The sequence below is a fragment of the Octodon degus genome, unplaced genomic scaffold (assembly GCF_000260255.1).
Source record: "Octodon degus isolate 3935 unplaced genomic scaffold, OctDeg1.0 scaffold00108, whole genome shotgun sequence".
Taxonomy (NCBI): domain Eukaryota; kingdom Metazoa; phylum Chordata; class Mammalia; order Rodentia; family Octodontidae; genus Octodon; species Octodon degus.
Genome location: NW_004524684.1, coordinates 1,690,825 through 1,706,139, shown reverse-complemented (window position 1 = coordinate 1,706,139; position 15,315 = coordinate 1,690,825). Strand labels below are relative to the sequence as shown.

Genomic DNA, 15,315 nt, shown 5'->3' with positions numbered 1-15,315 from the left:
GGGATCGAACCGTGGTCCCTGTGCTTTGCCAAGTTTGTTCCAAGTAGGTGCTTTAGACCACTGAGCCATCTCTCCAGCCCCGATAGAATCATTTTATCCAGTGCTCAGACTGTGTGCCCAGTGGAAACACACAGCACTGTACAGGACTTGTTCCCACCAGGACAGCCCAACCCATGTGTGGGATCACAGCTTCTCAGCATTTTCTCTTCAGTTCATTCCATTTTTCCTTCCTTCCTTCCTTTTTTTTTTTTTTTTTTTTTTTGGCAGAACTGGGGATTGAACTCAGGCCCTTGCGCCAGGCCCTTGCGCTTGCCAAGCAAGCTCTTATTCTACGGAGCCATCTCCCCAGCCCCCCTGGGTTCATTTCAAAACAGTTTATAATGTCTTTGTAGGAGGGACAGTTTTTCCATTTCTACTGAAAATTTATTGTCATTTGCCTACATCGCTCATGTCTTATTTATACTGAATGTCTTATAACAAATTATAGCAGTATCAGAGTTACTTTTGAATTTACATTCCAGTTGTGCTCTAAATTTTCCCTTCCTCCTCCTTCCAACTTCCAACACACACACACCAACATACAATCAGTCTCTCTCGGCAATAAAAGCATGTGTCCGACGTACCTCTTCCTTTTGAAAGGTGACTTGGGCACATCAGCCACAGGGATCATCTGCTCTCCCGGACGCACCCACATGATGGGGCCATCGTCACTGTCTCTGCGACTTTCTAGCTGAAGGCTGGACAGGGTCCCCCAGGGCAGTGTGCACTGGAGAGAGAGCAACATGGTCACCCATGATTCCAAATAGACACAAGAGGACTGCTTCCCTCACTCACTCATCACATAGCTTACAAAGGTGAAATACTCACTACGTGAATTCCTTCCCCTACATTCACATCCACCTTTGAAAAGCTCTACTTAAACACACCAGAGAACAATTCCTCTTAGATGATTTTCCCGCTGTGCCGGAAGTACAACACACTGAATTTACCCCTTATTATTCTTCTTTCTTCCCAACCTCCAGGGCATGTGACTGTAATAAACTAACAAAATAAATGCTCCCAATAATAATCTATAAAAACTGATCCTTCGGTTCATGAGCATGATGATTGGTTATTCATGCCTTATGCAAGAGATGTGCCTCCCTCAAATCTTGTTACGATGTGGGCACATTACCCGTCTAACATAAAAAATAATAATAATAATAATCTATAAAAACTGATCCTTCGGTTCATGAGCATGATGATTGGTTATTCATGCCTTATGCAAGAGATGTGCCTCCCTCAAATCTTGTTACGATGTGGGCACATTACCCGTCTAACATAAAAAATAATAATAATAATAATCTATAAAAACTAACAACAAAAGATTTTTGTTGTTTTGGTTTTTTGAGACAGGTCTCACTATGCAGTTCAGACTCACCCTGAACTCATAGCTCTCTTCATGCCTTAGCCTCCCAATTGTTGCAGCTACAGGTGTACAATTATGCCTGGCCCACAAATGAAATTTCAACTTGTTTTTCTTCCTTTCTGAGACAGTCTCACTATAGTCCAGGCTGGCCTCCAACTTGTGGCAATCCTCAGCCTCCTCAGCACTGGGATCAGTGTGCACCACCATTCTCAGCCTGAGTACTGAGTTTTAAAAATGGATAGAGGTGTGGTGGCACATGCCTATAATCCAAGCACTGGGGAAGCTAAAATCAGAAGATCCTAAGTTTGAGGCTATCCTGGTACACAGAAAAATCAAGGTTAACCTGAACCTCATAGTGAAAGCCCGTCTCAAAAATAAATAGCCAAATAAATAAAAGCCAGAGAGCTCTTTGGTTAGTAATCAAATACTAACAAAACAAAAAGGGAAATCAAATGAAATTAAAATCTGCTTCTGTTTAATTCTGTCTTGAAAAGGTTGTTGGCATAAGCCAGACATTAAAGTGTTTTATTAAGGGAAAAGAAAATGGGTAGGAGGTAGGAAAGAAAGCAAGAGGAGAAGAGACAAGAAATGTATTTCTGAAGGCCACTGCCCATGAAATGAAGAGAATGATATTTAAAAAAAAAAAATTATATCCCCTTCTAAAAGAGGGAAGGACTGTTAAATTTCTTTTAAAATGTACTTAGCTCAAATGTTTTGAAAATCAAATTTGAAGCAACTATTTAAATAATATTTGGAAATATTTTAAAAATATTATTCAATAGGCCACATGTGATGGCATGTGCCTGTAATCCCAGCACCCAGGAGACTGAGGCAGGTGGATCCCTGCAAGTTCAACCCAGTCTGGGGTATTCAGTGAGATCCTGCCTTGAGGAAAATAAATAAATAAGAATCCCTTGAAGTAACCAGTTGGATGAAAGAGAAAAGGAGTAAAAAGTTAAAAGGATTAATGGGGGAAAGAAAGCAATAGAATAGCAATAAAGAAAAAGCTAAGATATACAAACATGTAGGATGGAAAATCAGATTATGTGGTGAACACTGCAGAGAATCTGATCTTCTCCCATTCTGCAGTTGCACAGGCCCTGCTTGCAAGGCATGCGCACACTGCCCAAGCACTACCCCACCTCTCAGCCTGACATGGCGCTCAAACAGTCACAAACTGTTCTTGGATACAGAAGGTGTTTTAGAAAGGATCGACCTAGGGCTGGGGAGATAGGCCTAGATGCCTGCCTGGCAAGCACAAGGACCCGGGTTTGATCCCCCGTACCACATGTCAGCCTGGCCCTGGAACCCCAGGTGTGCCATGCTGGCCCTGAAACTGGATGTGATAGCACATGCCTGTAATGCTAGCACTGGGGAGGCTGAGAGAGGAAGATCACTGAGTCTGAGCTGCACAGCAGAGACCCTGTATCAAATAAGTAAACAATTTTTTTTTAAAGGATCAACCTAGAAATTCTTGAAGGAATTTAATGGGGCACTGTGCTATGTGGCCTAAATCTTATTTTACAGAAGAAGAAATGGAAGCCTTGACAGTTGCAGTGGTCTGCTCAGCCCACACAGGCACAAGCCAGGCTAACGCACAGGTGGAGTTTCCCATGCATTTTAGTTTGGCAGGCATTTGGCCTGGACTCAAGTTCTCTGGCATTCAGTCCAGAAAGAGCTGATGAGCAGATGGAGCCATCGTTCCCAAAGAGGCAGTGACCGGAGACTGTGACCCCCTGCCTCACCACCTCACTGCGTAAGGGCCGAAGTCAGGCGGACTACTTCCTGTCAATCTAAATGAGACAGCCTGCCTGCAACTCTGAAGGAGCCATTCATTTGTATCCCCAGCAGCATGAACCAACAGCCGTAGTTTAGAAGGCTGAGACCGTCTCTTCTTACTTTTAAAAACGGTGACTCCTCCAACATGTCAAGGAACTCAGGGAAGTAATCGCCCACTTCTTCATCAACTGCTCCCACCAAGCTTATCTGTCGCATCGGGCCAGCTCTGTAAGTGCCGTGGGAATACGTCCTCTTTACCTGAAGAACATGGATTTAATCAACACTTCCTCGTAAGATAATGCTCGCTACTGCTGTGCAGCGGTAAGTTACACTGTCTCTGGAGAGCACACACGAGGTGAAGCAAGGCCTTCGCTGATAACAGGGCATTAAAAAATAAAAACTTTGTGCTAAATCAAGTTATTTTCCTTCAGTTTTTCATATTGCTTATGAAAACACAGCTCAGGTAAACAACATAATTCTAGACAATAACATTTCTTTATAATACAGTTTATTGTATGACCTCTAATGGCACTGAAATTCAATTCAAAAGTTGATATGCCTGCCTTTTTCTAAAGTACTGGTTCATACTTTCTTATAAGAAGCTTTCACTTACCCTCTGGAAGAGCTGCAGTACCCTCTCTACTGGTTTTATGCTTAAAGAGCCAGTAGGGATGTTCTTCCTTCCTAAGTCTAGTTAGGTGATAAATAGTTAAGCTATTAACTCTGATGAAAAACTGCTCAGTCTCACATCAGCTTTGCTGTCTACCAGCTATGTGACCTTCAGAAAGCATCTAAATCCCCTTCCTTTCCTTAGCTGGGTGTTCTATCTCAAACTGCTAACGGAAACATGATTCTATAAAGCCGTAAGCGATAGTGGTACCATGGAGGTGAAGTTCACAGAGCTAAAATACAGCAGCCTAAACCTCAGGATTTTAAAAAGTACACTTAAAAACCTGACAAACCTATGTGTTTCATATACTAACTAGTAAATAAGTTGAGACTTCATTTTTTTTTCTTTTGCTGGAACCAGGGATTGAACTCAGGCCCTTGCACTTTCCAGGCAAGCACTTATTCTACTAAGCCATCTCCCTGGCCCCAAGACTTCATTTTAAGCAAAATTTCTTTTCATAAACAAAGTATAAGCGAACTCTTTTTCTGTGAATTACTCTTTGTACCCACAAAATTCAGAAGATCAACCCACCCCAGTGCGCCCAAGATTAACTCTGAAAACTGAAAGCCTTGTGTCTGAGGGAACATGGACAGCAGCCAAGCTTTATCCACTCCCCAGAGACATTCTCCAGTCCTCTCTCATGGCCCGTGCAGCATTGACACAGAACACACAACAGAGTGGCTAAGCCCAACATGACATGAAAATCCTACCAGGATAATTTCATTAACACAGAGAATCTTCTCTATCATAACTGACAAAGCAGTAGGACACATTCATTCCAAGTTAACAAGTTTATCAAAGTTACAAACTTGGCTTTTCATAGGCTATCAAAGGATCACTTCTCAGAGCCCAAATCACTCCCCCCAAGTCCCCTACTGCAAATACTGGTACCCACACCCCAGCCTACTACTTCTGGTCTCCCCTTGTTCCTGTCTCTTCCAAGGGATTCATCTCCAGCACTGCTGAGCTTCAAGTTCAGGAACTGACTCTACACCCTCAGGTTCTAGTGTCTAGATGCAGGGACAGCATCCCATGGAGAAAGCAGTCATCCACACTGAATGTCAATCTGCCTCCAGTGAACTGAGAGAAGACAGCACATCAAGTGTGCCTTGGATCTACCTGTGACCACGCAAGTTTTGAGAATGTGAAGGATGAAGTCTGGGCTTGGGAGGAGAGCTCAGTACCAAAGTATTCGCCTACTATGCAAGAAGCCCTAGGTTTGAGCCCCAGTACCAAAAAAATTTTAGGACGTAAAATCAAACAAGTTATAGCATAAAGCACAAATTTCCAAGTGTTTTGAAATATAACAGTTGGCTTTTAAACAGCAGTTTAGGAAGGTAAATACAATTAGGTCACTTTCCTATGCATCAACTTGCTCATCTAAGTAAGCTAAATATCTCATAAAACCACTACTAGGTTCTAACAAAGCAAGAATGAAACTCTTACTGCCTAGGTGGTTCATTCTCTATCACAGGATCAACAATGATTACAATTAAACCCAGCACTGGGGGAGGCTGAGGCAGGAGGACTGCTAAGAGTTCATGGCCAGCCTGAACTACATAGTGAGATCCCATCTCAAAAAATAAAGTAGGGCCGGCCAAAGAGCTCAGCAGATTAAAGTGCCTGCAAGCAGGCCCAGGGGCGAGGGATTCGATCCCCAGGCCTGCCATGCCAGGGCCAGCCCCACCCCAGAACACGTTGAAATGGCAATTGAGACTGGTGGCACATACCTGTAATCCCAGCACTTGGGAGGCTGTGAACAGGTGGATCACTACAAGTCTGATCTAGTAGTGAGACCCTGAACACCCTGTAGACCCTTTCCTAAAAAATACAAAAAAAAAAAAAAAAAGTATATATCTAAGTATGGAAAAAAACAACCTAATGGTCTATTAAGTACTGTGGATCATTTATCCTGAGGAGGAAAGGTGGCCTTTACAAGAGGAATTTTCAGTGAGTGAATTCTTCTGAAATACTAAATAAACATGGCTCAATTTTATGAGCTCTCCCAAGGAAACAGATACACTAAACATACTTTTAAAGTAAGCCAAATGCATTGCTGCTCACTAGACTTCTTTAAGAGAATACACACAAGGATTAAACACACGCCTACAAAAGTCATACCAACAAAGAATGCTCTTTTAATGTGAAGGCCCACGGACCCAGGGGCCCAGACAACCATCTGAGGAAACCTTAAGTCTCAAATTAGACTACCATCATTGTACCTAGTATGTAAAATGAGGCCCCACTAACCACAAAATTACTCCTTAAATACTTGCAACATGTGCATTCTACCCTAGTTATTATCATACAATTCAGATAACTACTTCCAGTCTGAAAAAAGATGCCATTACAAAACTAAAAAAAGTAGGAGACAAATACAGTTAGTAGTCAGAAAACCAAGGCTAATTAATAACAAAGTTAATCTTCAGCCCTGCAGAGTAAAATTCTCCAGTGTAAAAATGAGTAATAACATGTATCACTGAACACAGCTTCTTGGGCAGCAGGGGTACAAATGATATTGTTGGCCACAACCCACATACTTCACTTTCACTGAGGAGATATTGTGATTCAGGTTAGAATGTTTCACTGAGTAAATGTATATCACTGACCTAGCCATCTCATTCCACTCAGATTATACATTTGCACTACTTTACTTTCAGATTTATAAATGTTCTTTTTTAAAAAAAAAAAAACAAAAACAAAAACCATGAAATGCATGTCTAGGGTAAGCCTAATAGCTCAGTGGACTAAAGTGCCTGCTTAGGCAAAGCACAGAGACCAGGGTTCGACCCCCTGCATGCCATGCCGGTCCCACCCCCAGGGCGCACTGAGAAGACAATTGAGACTGGGTGGGGTGGCGCGGGCCTGTAATCCCAGCACTTGGGGGGCTGAAAACAGGCGGATCACTACGAGTCCGATCTACATAGTGAGACCCTGCAGATTCTGTAGACTCTGTCCTAAATACAGAAAGGGGGAAAAAAGAAAGAAAAGAAAAAGAAACGCATATCTAAATGAGCACAGGCTGGACATCTGGCCAAATAAATTAAGTTTTTCTCCTATCCTGCATCCCAAGTACCTTTGGGACCACTTTAAGAAGACACTACCTTTTGCAGATTTTTTTTTAAAGTGTGATCCCCTTAAAATTCATAATTATTTCAAAAGATTTGGGGAAAACTAAATTTTATAAGTAATACATCCTCTACATGCATTATATTCTTAAATATCCTAAACAAATCTAAATGATTACTTCTCCCTATTTCAAGGCAAAATAGAAGCAAACACATAGATTATATATACAACTCACAAACATATAGGCCTCTCTTCCTTTCAACCCAAATGTGCTAAAACTATAAAGTAGATCTTATTTACCCACTATAAAAATCAAAGGTAAATTTTATTAGGAAATATGGTAAGTTCTCCTAGGGAATTCCATGAGGAAAATCTGTACATGCTTAGCTATGATGTTAAATACAAAATAGTGAATTTCTCCCAAGACATTTAATTGCCAAGTATTAAAGATAATATTACAATAAGTAAATGAAATACATTTCAAATTAAAATTCAGTTTAAAAATAAAAGCGAATACATCAAAAATGTTAACCTGCAAAGTAATTTGAATTTTAAAATGTTATAACATATTTTAAAATATCTATCATTTCACAAAATCAATAGGGACCATTCAATTAATGTTTTAAATACGGAAAATTACACATAACAGTGTAGTCACATTCAAAAAGTTTTGTTTTATTTTGGTTTGGTTTTGGAGACAGGGTCTCATTATGTAGTTCAGACTGGCCTTGACCTTACTGTCTAGCTCCCAACGATCCTCCTGCCACAGCCTCCTAAGTGCTGGGATTACAGCTGTGCACTATCACACCCAGCCACATTCAAGAAGTATGTACCTCTTTATTAAATATATAGCTGGTGTCTAAGCTGTTAAAATAGAACCAAAGATAAAAACCCAGGCTTTCATAAATAAGTAAAAGATTAAAAGGGGGGCTGGAGAGAGAGCTCAGCAGTCTAAGCACCTGCCAGGCAAGCACAAAGACCTGAGTTTAATCCCCAGTACCACATGCCCTACCAGCCCTGGAACCCCAGGAATATCATACCAGCCACCAAAACTGGGCATAGTGGTGCACCCCTAAAATTCCAGTGCTGGGGAGGCTGAGACTGGAGGATCACTACGAGGCTGAGCTGCATAGCAATACCCTGTACCAAATAAAAAATAAATAAATAGACAAAAGATTTTTTTTTTAAAAGACAGGCATTTTTCACAGAAACAGAAATGCTTCCCAATTTTGGTAACCACTGTTCTATTGCAACATTATACAGGAAATATGCACAGTTTGCTATTATATAGAATAGAATTACTCCACAATACCCTATGCAGACAAAGCCTCAACTCCGTCCAGCGCTCATGACTAGGAAGAACTCAAAGGCAGAGGGGGGCAGGAGGGTAAAGTCAGGATGTAAACAGAGTACAGGCGAATACTACCAATGCCACAGACTGGCTTACCGTTTGTCCCTGCACTAGGCACAGCTCTCCAGTCAGATGGGACAAATACACATCTGCCATGAGAGGAGAGGCTGGAAGAAGCATGCCTGAAGCTGCCCTGGGTGAGCAGGACAGGGCTGTGGCCACAGAGCACAGGGTGGGCGGCTTCCTCTACACACACAGCCACCGGAGCTCATCAGTACCTGAGTGCCATCTCCTGCCAGCTCCGTGTGGGTCCTGGATTCTCACCTGAGCACAGGCCCTGCTGGAGCACAGGCCCTTCTGTCAACTGTGCGTGCCCTGTGAGCCATCCAAAACCATGCCCTCCAGCCACCTCCTCAGCGGAAAAGTCTTCCAGAAATCCAGTCCCTGGTTCCTGAAAGGCCGGGTCACTGCTCTATGGCAGCATAATGACAATTACATTCTAGTGTATGTCTTTAGACAAATCTTTAAGAAGGCTATCTTTACTCAAATCTTGGAAATTAAACCTGTATACATCTATTACCTAGAAAAATCATTTATCTCGAAAACCTCACATCCTCATAAAACTGGCTGTGAGACTACTGATGCTGCTGTTCACTTCAATAAGCTAGCAAGCCATCAGTTTTCTTTCTGTGTGTGTGGGGGGGTGCATGTGTGCATGTGACAGAGACACAGACACAGACACAGACACAGACACAGACACAGACACAGACACAGACACAGACACAGACACAGACACAGACACAGACAGACAGATGGACGGTTGAACCCAGGGCCCTGGCACTAAGCTAAATTCCCAGCCCTACAGACTAGGACTTCCTAAATTGCCCAGGTGGGACTTGAAACTGCAACCCTACAGCCTCAGCCTCCCAGAGTGCTGGGATGTAGGTATGTACCACCACACTTGGCCAAAGCACCAGTTTTCAGATGCCGTTAAAAAAATTAATCTGAAAAAATACCAAAACAAGTCACTGCTTGAAAATGCACCACTAGGGGCTGGTGAGATGGCTCAGTGGTCTAAAGCACCTACTTAGAACAAGCTTAGCAAAGCACAGGGACCGCGGTTCAATCCCTGGTTCCCCAGCACCACACGCCAGCCAGCCCCTCCCCCTGGTGGGCTGAGCTGGCCACACACACACACACATACACACACACACAAATAAATAAATAAAATTTAAAAATAAAAAAAATAAAATGCATCACTATTACTCCTTAAAAAAGAAATCCACTGAGCTACAAAAACCATCAATATGGTTAGTCTTATTTTAGGTAACCTCTCTCAAAAATGGTACAACAAAAGAAAGGCATCATATACCTCATTATATACTTTTCAGAAACACATTGAAACCATGCCTTTTAGAAGTGCTGTTTTTACTCTGAATATCTGTGTCATCTCCCCCACCTGCCCAAAACAACACTCAACCATCACAGCCATGATTCCCTATTGCTCTCCTAGTTCTCTATTGTCATGGTGTGTCTAGTTGTCCCCCAAAGCCTCATGCAGTCATGGGGCAGACTTACAGAATTTGTGATTAACTCTTGAGCCACTGGGATTATGGGTGTGAGCACTACTGGGATTACGGATGTGGATGCGGATGCGAGTGCTACACCCACCCTGGGGTGGAGAGCCTAAAGGTAACTTAGGGGAGACAGACTCGCCCTCTGCAGCCATAGCTGCCACTGCTCCTGCCATTTTGCTCTTGCTGTTTTGCTGTTTTCTGCTACCATGAACTGCTGCCCTCTGCCACATGCCACTCTGCCCTGGACCCAGCTGAGTATGGACTAAAACCTCCACAAACTGAGCTAAATAAACTTTTCCTTCCTTCATTTTGTGTGTTGGGTACTTTGGCCCAGCAACAAGAGTAACTAAGATATCTATGAACACTGTATTTTTAAAAAGCAGAAAGAGTTTGAGTATCCACTGCTAATGTCAGTAACAAAACCTCAGAAAGTTTGGTTAACAGAAAGTGAATTAAATTATATTTAAACTAAAATTCTATTCATTATTCCTCATATAAATTTCTTTTTTTTTTTTTTTTTTGGTGGAACCAGGGATTGAACTCAGGCCCTTATGCTTGCCAGCCAAGCACTTATTCTACTAAGCCACCTCCCTAGCTTCTAAAATAAATTTAAATTAAAAAGTAGTCCTTATAATTCTGGGATACCCTTGCTACAAAAAGTACCCTTCCTAACAGGAAAACCTCACCAAAAATAAAATGGTAGTACTTAATGCCAGTTTTACTTCTTAGGCAACAAAGAAAGACCAGACATAGTGCTAAAGAGTAATATTAAAAAGACCACAGGGAACAGCTCGTATGTGCTAACTTGCTGTTCCCAAAATGTGTTCTCTAAAAAGTGGATTCTGCACTGCAGCTGGTCTGGGAATCCTTCCTGCCTGAGAGATTTCCCAGCACACACCGACTATTGCAAATAAGCAGATTACCTGGTCTGGTAGTAACACCAAATATTGGAATTCAAAAATGTTGTAGTTATTGTAGTGTACCCATCAACATTCCAAGACAACAGAAGTTCTGTAGACTGTAACTGTGATTCACAACACAGAAGACCTATATTTAGCCACTTAGCCTGTAAAGGCCTACGTGTGTGTGTGTGTGTGTGTGTGTGTGTGTGTGTGTGTGATGGGGGGTGGGAGGGTAGACAGTCTCACTGTGTTGGCTAGGCCTGCCCTGAATTCATGATCCTCCTGCCTCAGCCTCAAGTTCTGGGATTAAAGTGTGTACCAGTATGCCCAGCTCCAGCACCTACTTGAAGAAAACAGAGAAACAGAATAAATACAGAAGCCAGATATGAGGGGTAAGAAGGCAGCTGCTGCTGGCTGGAGCTTGATGGTGCTTTCTACAGGCTAAGAGGGAAGGCGAGGCCCGCCCACTGTTGCCCTGCAGATGCCAACTCTGGATCCTGAGACCCAAAAGCGGAAGCCACAGTGGGAGCTGTCCCCATCCCAGCCAGCCCATACTTCCAACAGGTAACCAACGATGACATGGAGTCAGTACTTGACTTCAAAACTGTATATAACTTCAACCAAGATAAGAATTAAATTTTCGTTAGCCATTTTGAACTTAAAATCTCTTTTCTCAATTTTAGTATTTGGTGCCTGTCATAGGAAAGTTTCACATGGATCAGCTCACAAGCATGAAGAAGCTGGCACAGGCACAAATGGTCGAAGTGAAGATTTAGTACAACGGCAGGCACAGTTTCAGAGCTGGCACTGTTTCACAATGAGAGACCACAGCATCAGTTCAAACGCTGCAGGCTCTACACAAAATCAGGTTTAATAGGTCATCTATTTAAAAACTCATTATTAAAAGAATAGATCTTTGTGGAATATAGCTCAGCAGCATAAGTGCCTGCCTGGCAAGCACAAGATCCTGAGTTCAGGGGCCAGGGAGATGGCTCAATGAAATAAGCACTTCCCTGGCAAGCACAAGGGCCAGAGTTCAATCCCTGGTTCCACAAAAAAAAAAAAAAAAAAAAAAAAAGATCCTGAGTTCAACTCCTACTACAAAAAAGAAAGAAAGAAAGAAAGAAAGAAAGAAAGAAAGAAAGAAAAGATCTGTAAATATCAGTTCTTTTATGGCCTAAGTCACCTGAGGAACAATTCGGAACAAGAATAAAATACAAATAACATTTAGACAGTACGGAATTGGGGGAAGGATGGCTTACAAGAAAATCGCTCCAGTTCCCATATGCTCACAGTGGCTCTGGCAGCCCTCTGGGTGAAAATTAAACAGCGTGGCTTGCTAGCCTCACTCACTTCTTGACAGACAAGACGGTTTCACTTGCCTTTCTGCATTCCTTCCATGTGAGACACAGGAGTACAATGAAAATATCTGAATGAAACAGACAGATGCCACCGAAAAGCAGACAGATGTGGTAGATGACAAATGGCCCCCAATTCTTCCCAAGCGTGTAAGCTAGATTATGTGCAAAATGACCACACTGCACCTAACATTACAAGGTAAACTTCACTTCTCTACCCTCATCACCACCATGTGGAGGAGTCTGAGAAACCCGCTGCATGAGCAGAGAAACGGGGCCAGAACCCTAGCTGACATGCACCAGCCGCCAGCCACACAAGCACCACCAGCTCGAAAATGAACCTTTTCCCTGAAAAATCCAGTAGGACCAAAAAAGGAAACCAACAAACTTACAGCATACAAAATGAATCAATAGTGTTGCTATATACCAGTAGTTCATTATCTGAAATATAAATCAAGAAAGCAATACCATTTTCAATAGCTACAAATTAGTAAATAAACTACCATGAACAAATTTAACCAAAAATATGAAATATCTTTATAATGCAAACTATACAACATTCACTAAAGACACTCGAAAGGACTGACACCATGGAAAGTCATCCCATAGTAGAAGAACACATTTTAATTTTTTGGTACCAGGAATTGAACTCAGGACCTTGTGCTTGCCAGGCAGGCACTGTGCCACTGAGCTATATCCCCAAACTCTTTTTTTTTTTTTTACAATTTTTTTCCCATAATTTTATTGAGAAACAAACAGCACTGAGACAGTTTCAAACCAAATTGGTAGGACAGTTTCAATAATTAACACATTGCATACATTCTTCCTAGTGGCTAATTGCTGTACAAGATGCGGACATGATATCCTATTTACAAACACTATTAGAACAAATCCCTCTATTCATTAAGAGAATGTAACTATATATCTATCCTAACCGCTTTGAATACACAGATACAAAATGGACATTCATCTATATCCCCTTTTTTTGTTAAGTTCCGTTATTTGAATATTATAGGTGTGTAAACTCAGCAAAATATTCTAAAAGAGTCCAGTCGCCCTTAATAGTATTGGGTCTTTCACTTGACTGGCAATGTCAGAAATTGTTGACCTGAGTCCCCTACAGCTCAACATAACACCATAGCTTTACTTCTTATATTTTGTTTTTATACTTTTCTGCTGGATGGTTAAGACCAAGGTAAAGCAGGACCTATGCAACAAGAGTTATAGCTTTTGGGTCTGATAAGGTCAGTGAAATCCCCTCAGGATTTATCCTGAGATCCTGTACCTCAGATTGTAGAACTGTTGTGTCAGCCATGTGGATGAGTCACCAGACATACATGTGTAAATATCGTATAGTTTCCCTAGTATAAGAACCCAAAAGAGGGGCTGGAGAGATGGCTCAGTGGTCTAAAGCACCTACTTGAAACAAGCTTGGCAAAGCACAGGGACCTCGGTTCGATCCCCCAGCACCACATGCCAGCCAGCCCCGCCCCCTGGTGGGCTGAGCTGGCCACACACACACACACACACACACACACGCAATAAATAAATGTAATAAATAAAAATAAAATAAATATTTTTTTAAAAAAGAACCCAAAAGAAAAAATACAAATAGAAAGGTACAATACAAGTAAAAGGAAAGCAGGATCTCGAGGACTAACTAATCAAGAGAGGGAAAGGAAAAGAGCTAGGAAACATGACAATGCCAAGCCGTACAGTTATATGTAGAAGATGGGCAAGGCAATGATCCTGAGAATCTCTAGAAGATTTTTGAATCTAGCAGTTAATTGGAAAGATTCTCTCCCCAAACTCTTAAGAATATGTTTTTTAGGTTTTGTTTGTTTGTTTTGGGTTTTTGTGTGTGTGGTACTGGGGACTGAACGCAGGGCCTTGCACTTGCTAGGCAAGCACTCTACTGCTGAGCTACATCCCCAGCCCTAAAAGAATACAACATGGTTAAAATGTCCATGTCCAAACAGAACTACAGATTCAATACAATCCCTATTAAATACCAGTGGCATTTTTCACAGAAACAGAAAAGAGAAAACACTGTTAAAATTTGTGTAGAACCACAAAACAACCCAAATAGTTAAATATGAAGCAAAAAGAACCACACATGAAGCATTATACTACCTGACTTCAAAATACATTATTACAAAGCTGTTGTAATCAAAACAATGTGTTAATGGCCAAAATAAATAAATAATCCAAGGTAGAGACCAATGCAAAAAATAGTCTAATATAAACCTGACAGATCTACAGCCAAAAGACTTTCATAATTTCTTCTACTAAAGTACACACTGTGAAAAGGACAGTCTTTTTAATAAATGCTGCTGAGAAAACTGTATGTCCACATGCCGAAGAATGAAACTAGATTCCTATCTCACTAAGTAGTAAAAATCAACTCAAAATGAACTAAAGACTTAAGCGTAACACTTCAAACTACGAAAATACTATGAGGAAACACAGGAATACTTGTGCACATTGTAAAGGACAAGGATTTTTCTCCACAAGACCACAAACACATGAGCAACAGAAGCAAAAACAGACAGTAAGGTTGTATCAAACTAAAAAGGTTTCGCACAGTAAAGAAAACAACATAGTGAAGATATAACCTACAGAATGAGAGAAAATACTTGTGAACTATAATCTGATGAGATTGATATCCAGAATACATAAGGAACTTGAAATAACTCAACAGGAAAAATAATTTTAAAATGGGCAACAAACTTACACCTTTCCCAAAAGAAGCAGCCCAAGTGGCCAAACTGTATATGAAAAATGCTCAACATTACTAACCAGGGAAATGCCCATCAAAACCACAATAAGCTATCACCTCACTCTGGTAAGAGTGGCTGTTAATCAAAAAGAAAGAAGATAAAACTCATGGTAAACATTTATTAGAGGGACCAGGGAGATGGCTTAGTAAAATAAGCACTTGCCTGGCAAGCACAAGGGCCTGAGTTCAATCCCCAATGCTGCCAAAAAAAAAAAAAAAAAGATTCACTGGAAAAGAAACCCTTACAATCCACTGGTAGGAATATACATTAGTACAAAATACAGAAGTTCCACAAAAAGTTAAAAACAGAACTACCACATAACCCAGCAACCTCACTGCTGGGCCCACTCAAAGGATGTGACATGGGAACATCAAGAGACAAATGCACTCCCACTCCATCCAGCAGCAGGTCACCATATCAG

At 41.4% G+C, this 15,315-nt stretch overlaps 1 protein-coding gene and 2 non-coding genes across 3 annotated transcripts in view; 2 read left to right on the top strand and 1 right to left on the bottom strand.

The window, feature by feature from the left end:
- The window catches only part of Rsbn1l (round spermatid basic protein 1 like), an 80,253-nt gene that overhangs the window by 26,127 nt on the left and 38,811 nt on the right, over positions 1 to 15,315 (bottom strand). The window contains exons 7-8 of the mRNA XM_023724318.1: positions 3,308 to 3,445; positions 624 to 766 (exon numbers count right to left, since the gene is read on the bottom strand). Of these exons, the coding sequence (XP_023580086.1) occupies positions 624 to 766; positions 3,308 to 3,445 (281 nt within the window). The remainder of the gene's footprint in view (positions 1 to 623; positions 767 to 3,307; positions 3,446 to 15,315) is intronic.
- LOC111818950 lies at positions 1,083 to 1,184 on the top strand. Its single transcript, XR_002822811.1, has one exon. It is a non-coding gene; the product is annotated as a small nucleolar RNA U13 (small nucleolar RNA).
- Positions 1,220 to 1,321, top strand: LOC111818954. The gene has a single exon (XR_002822815.1). It is a non-coding gene; the product is annotated as a small nucleolar RNA U13 (small nucleolar RNA).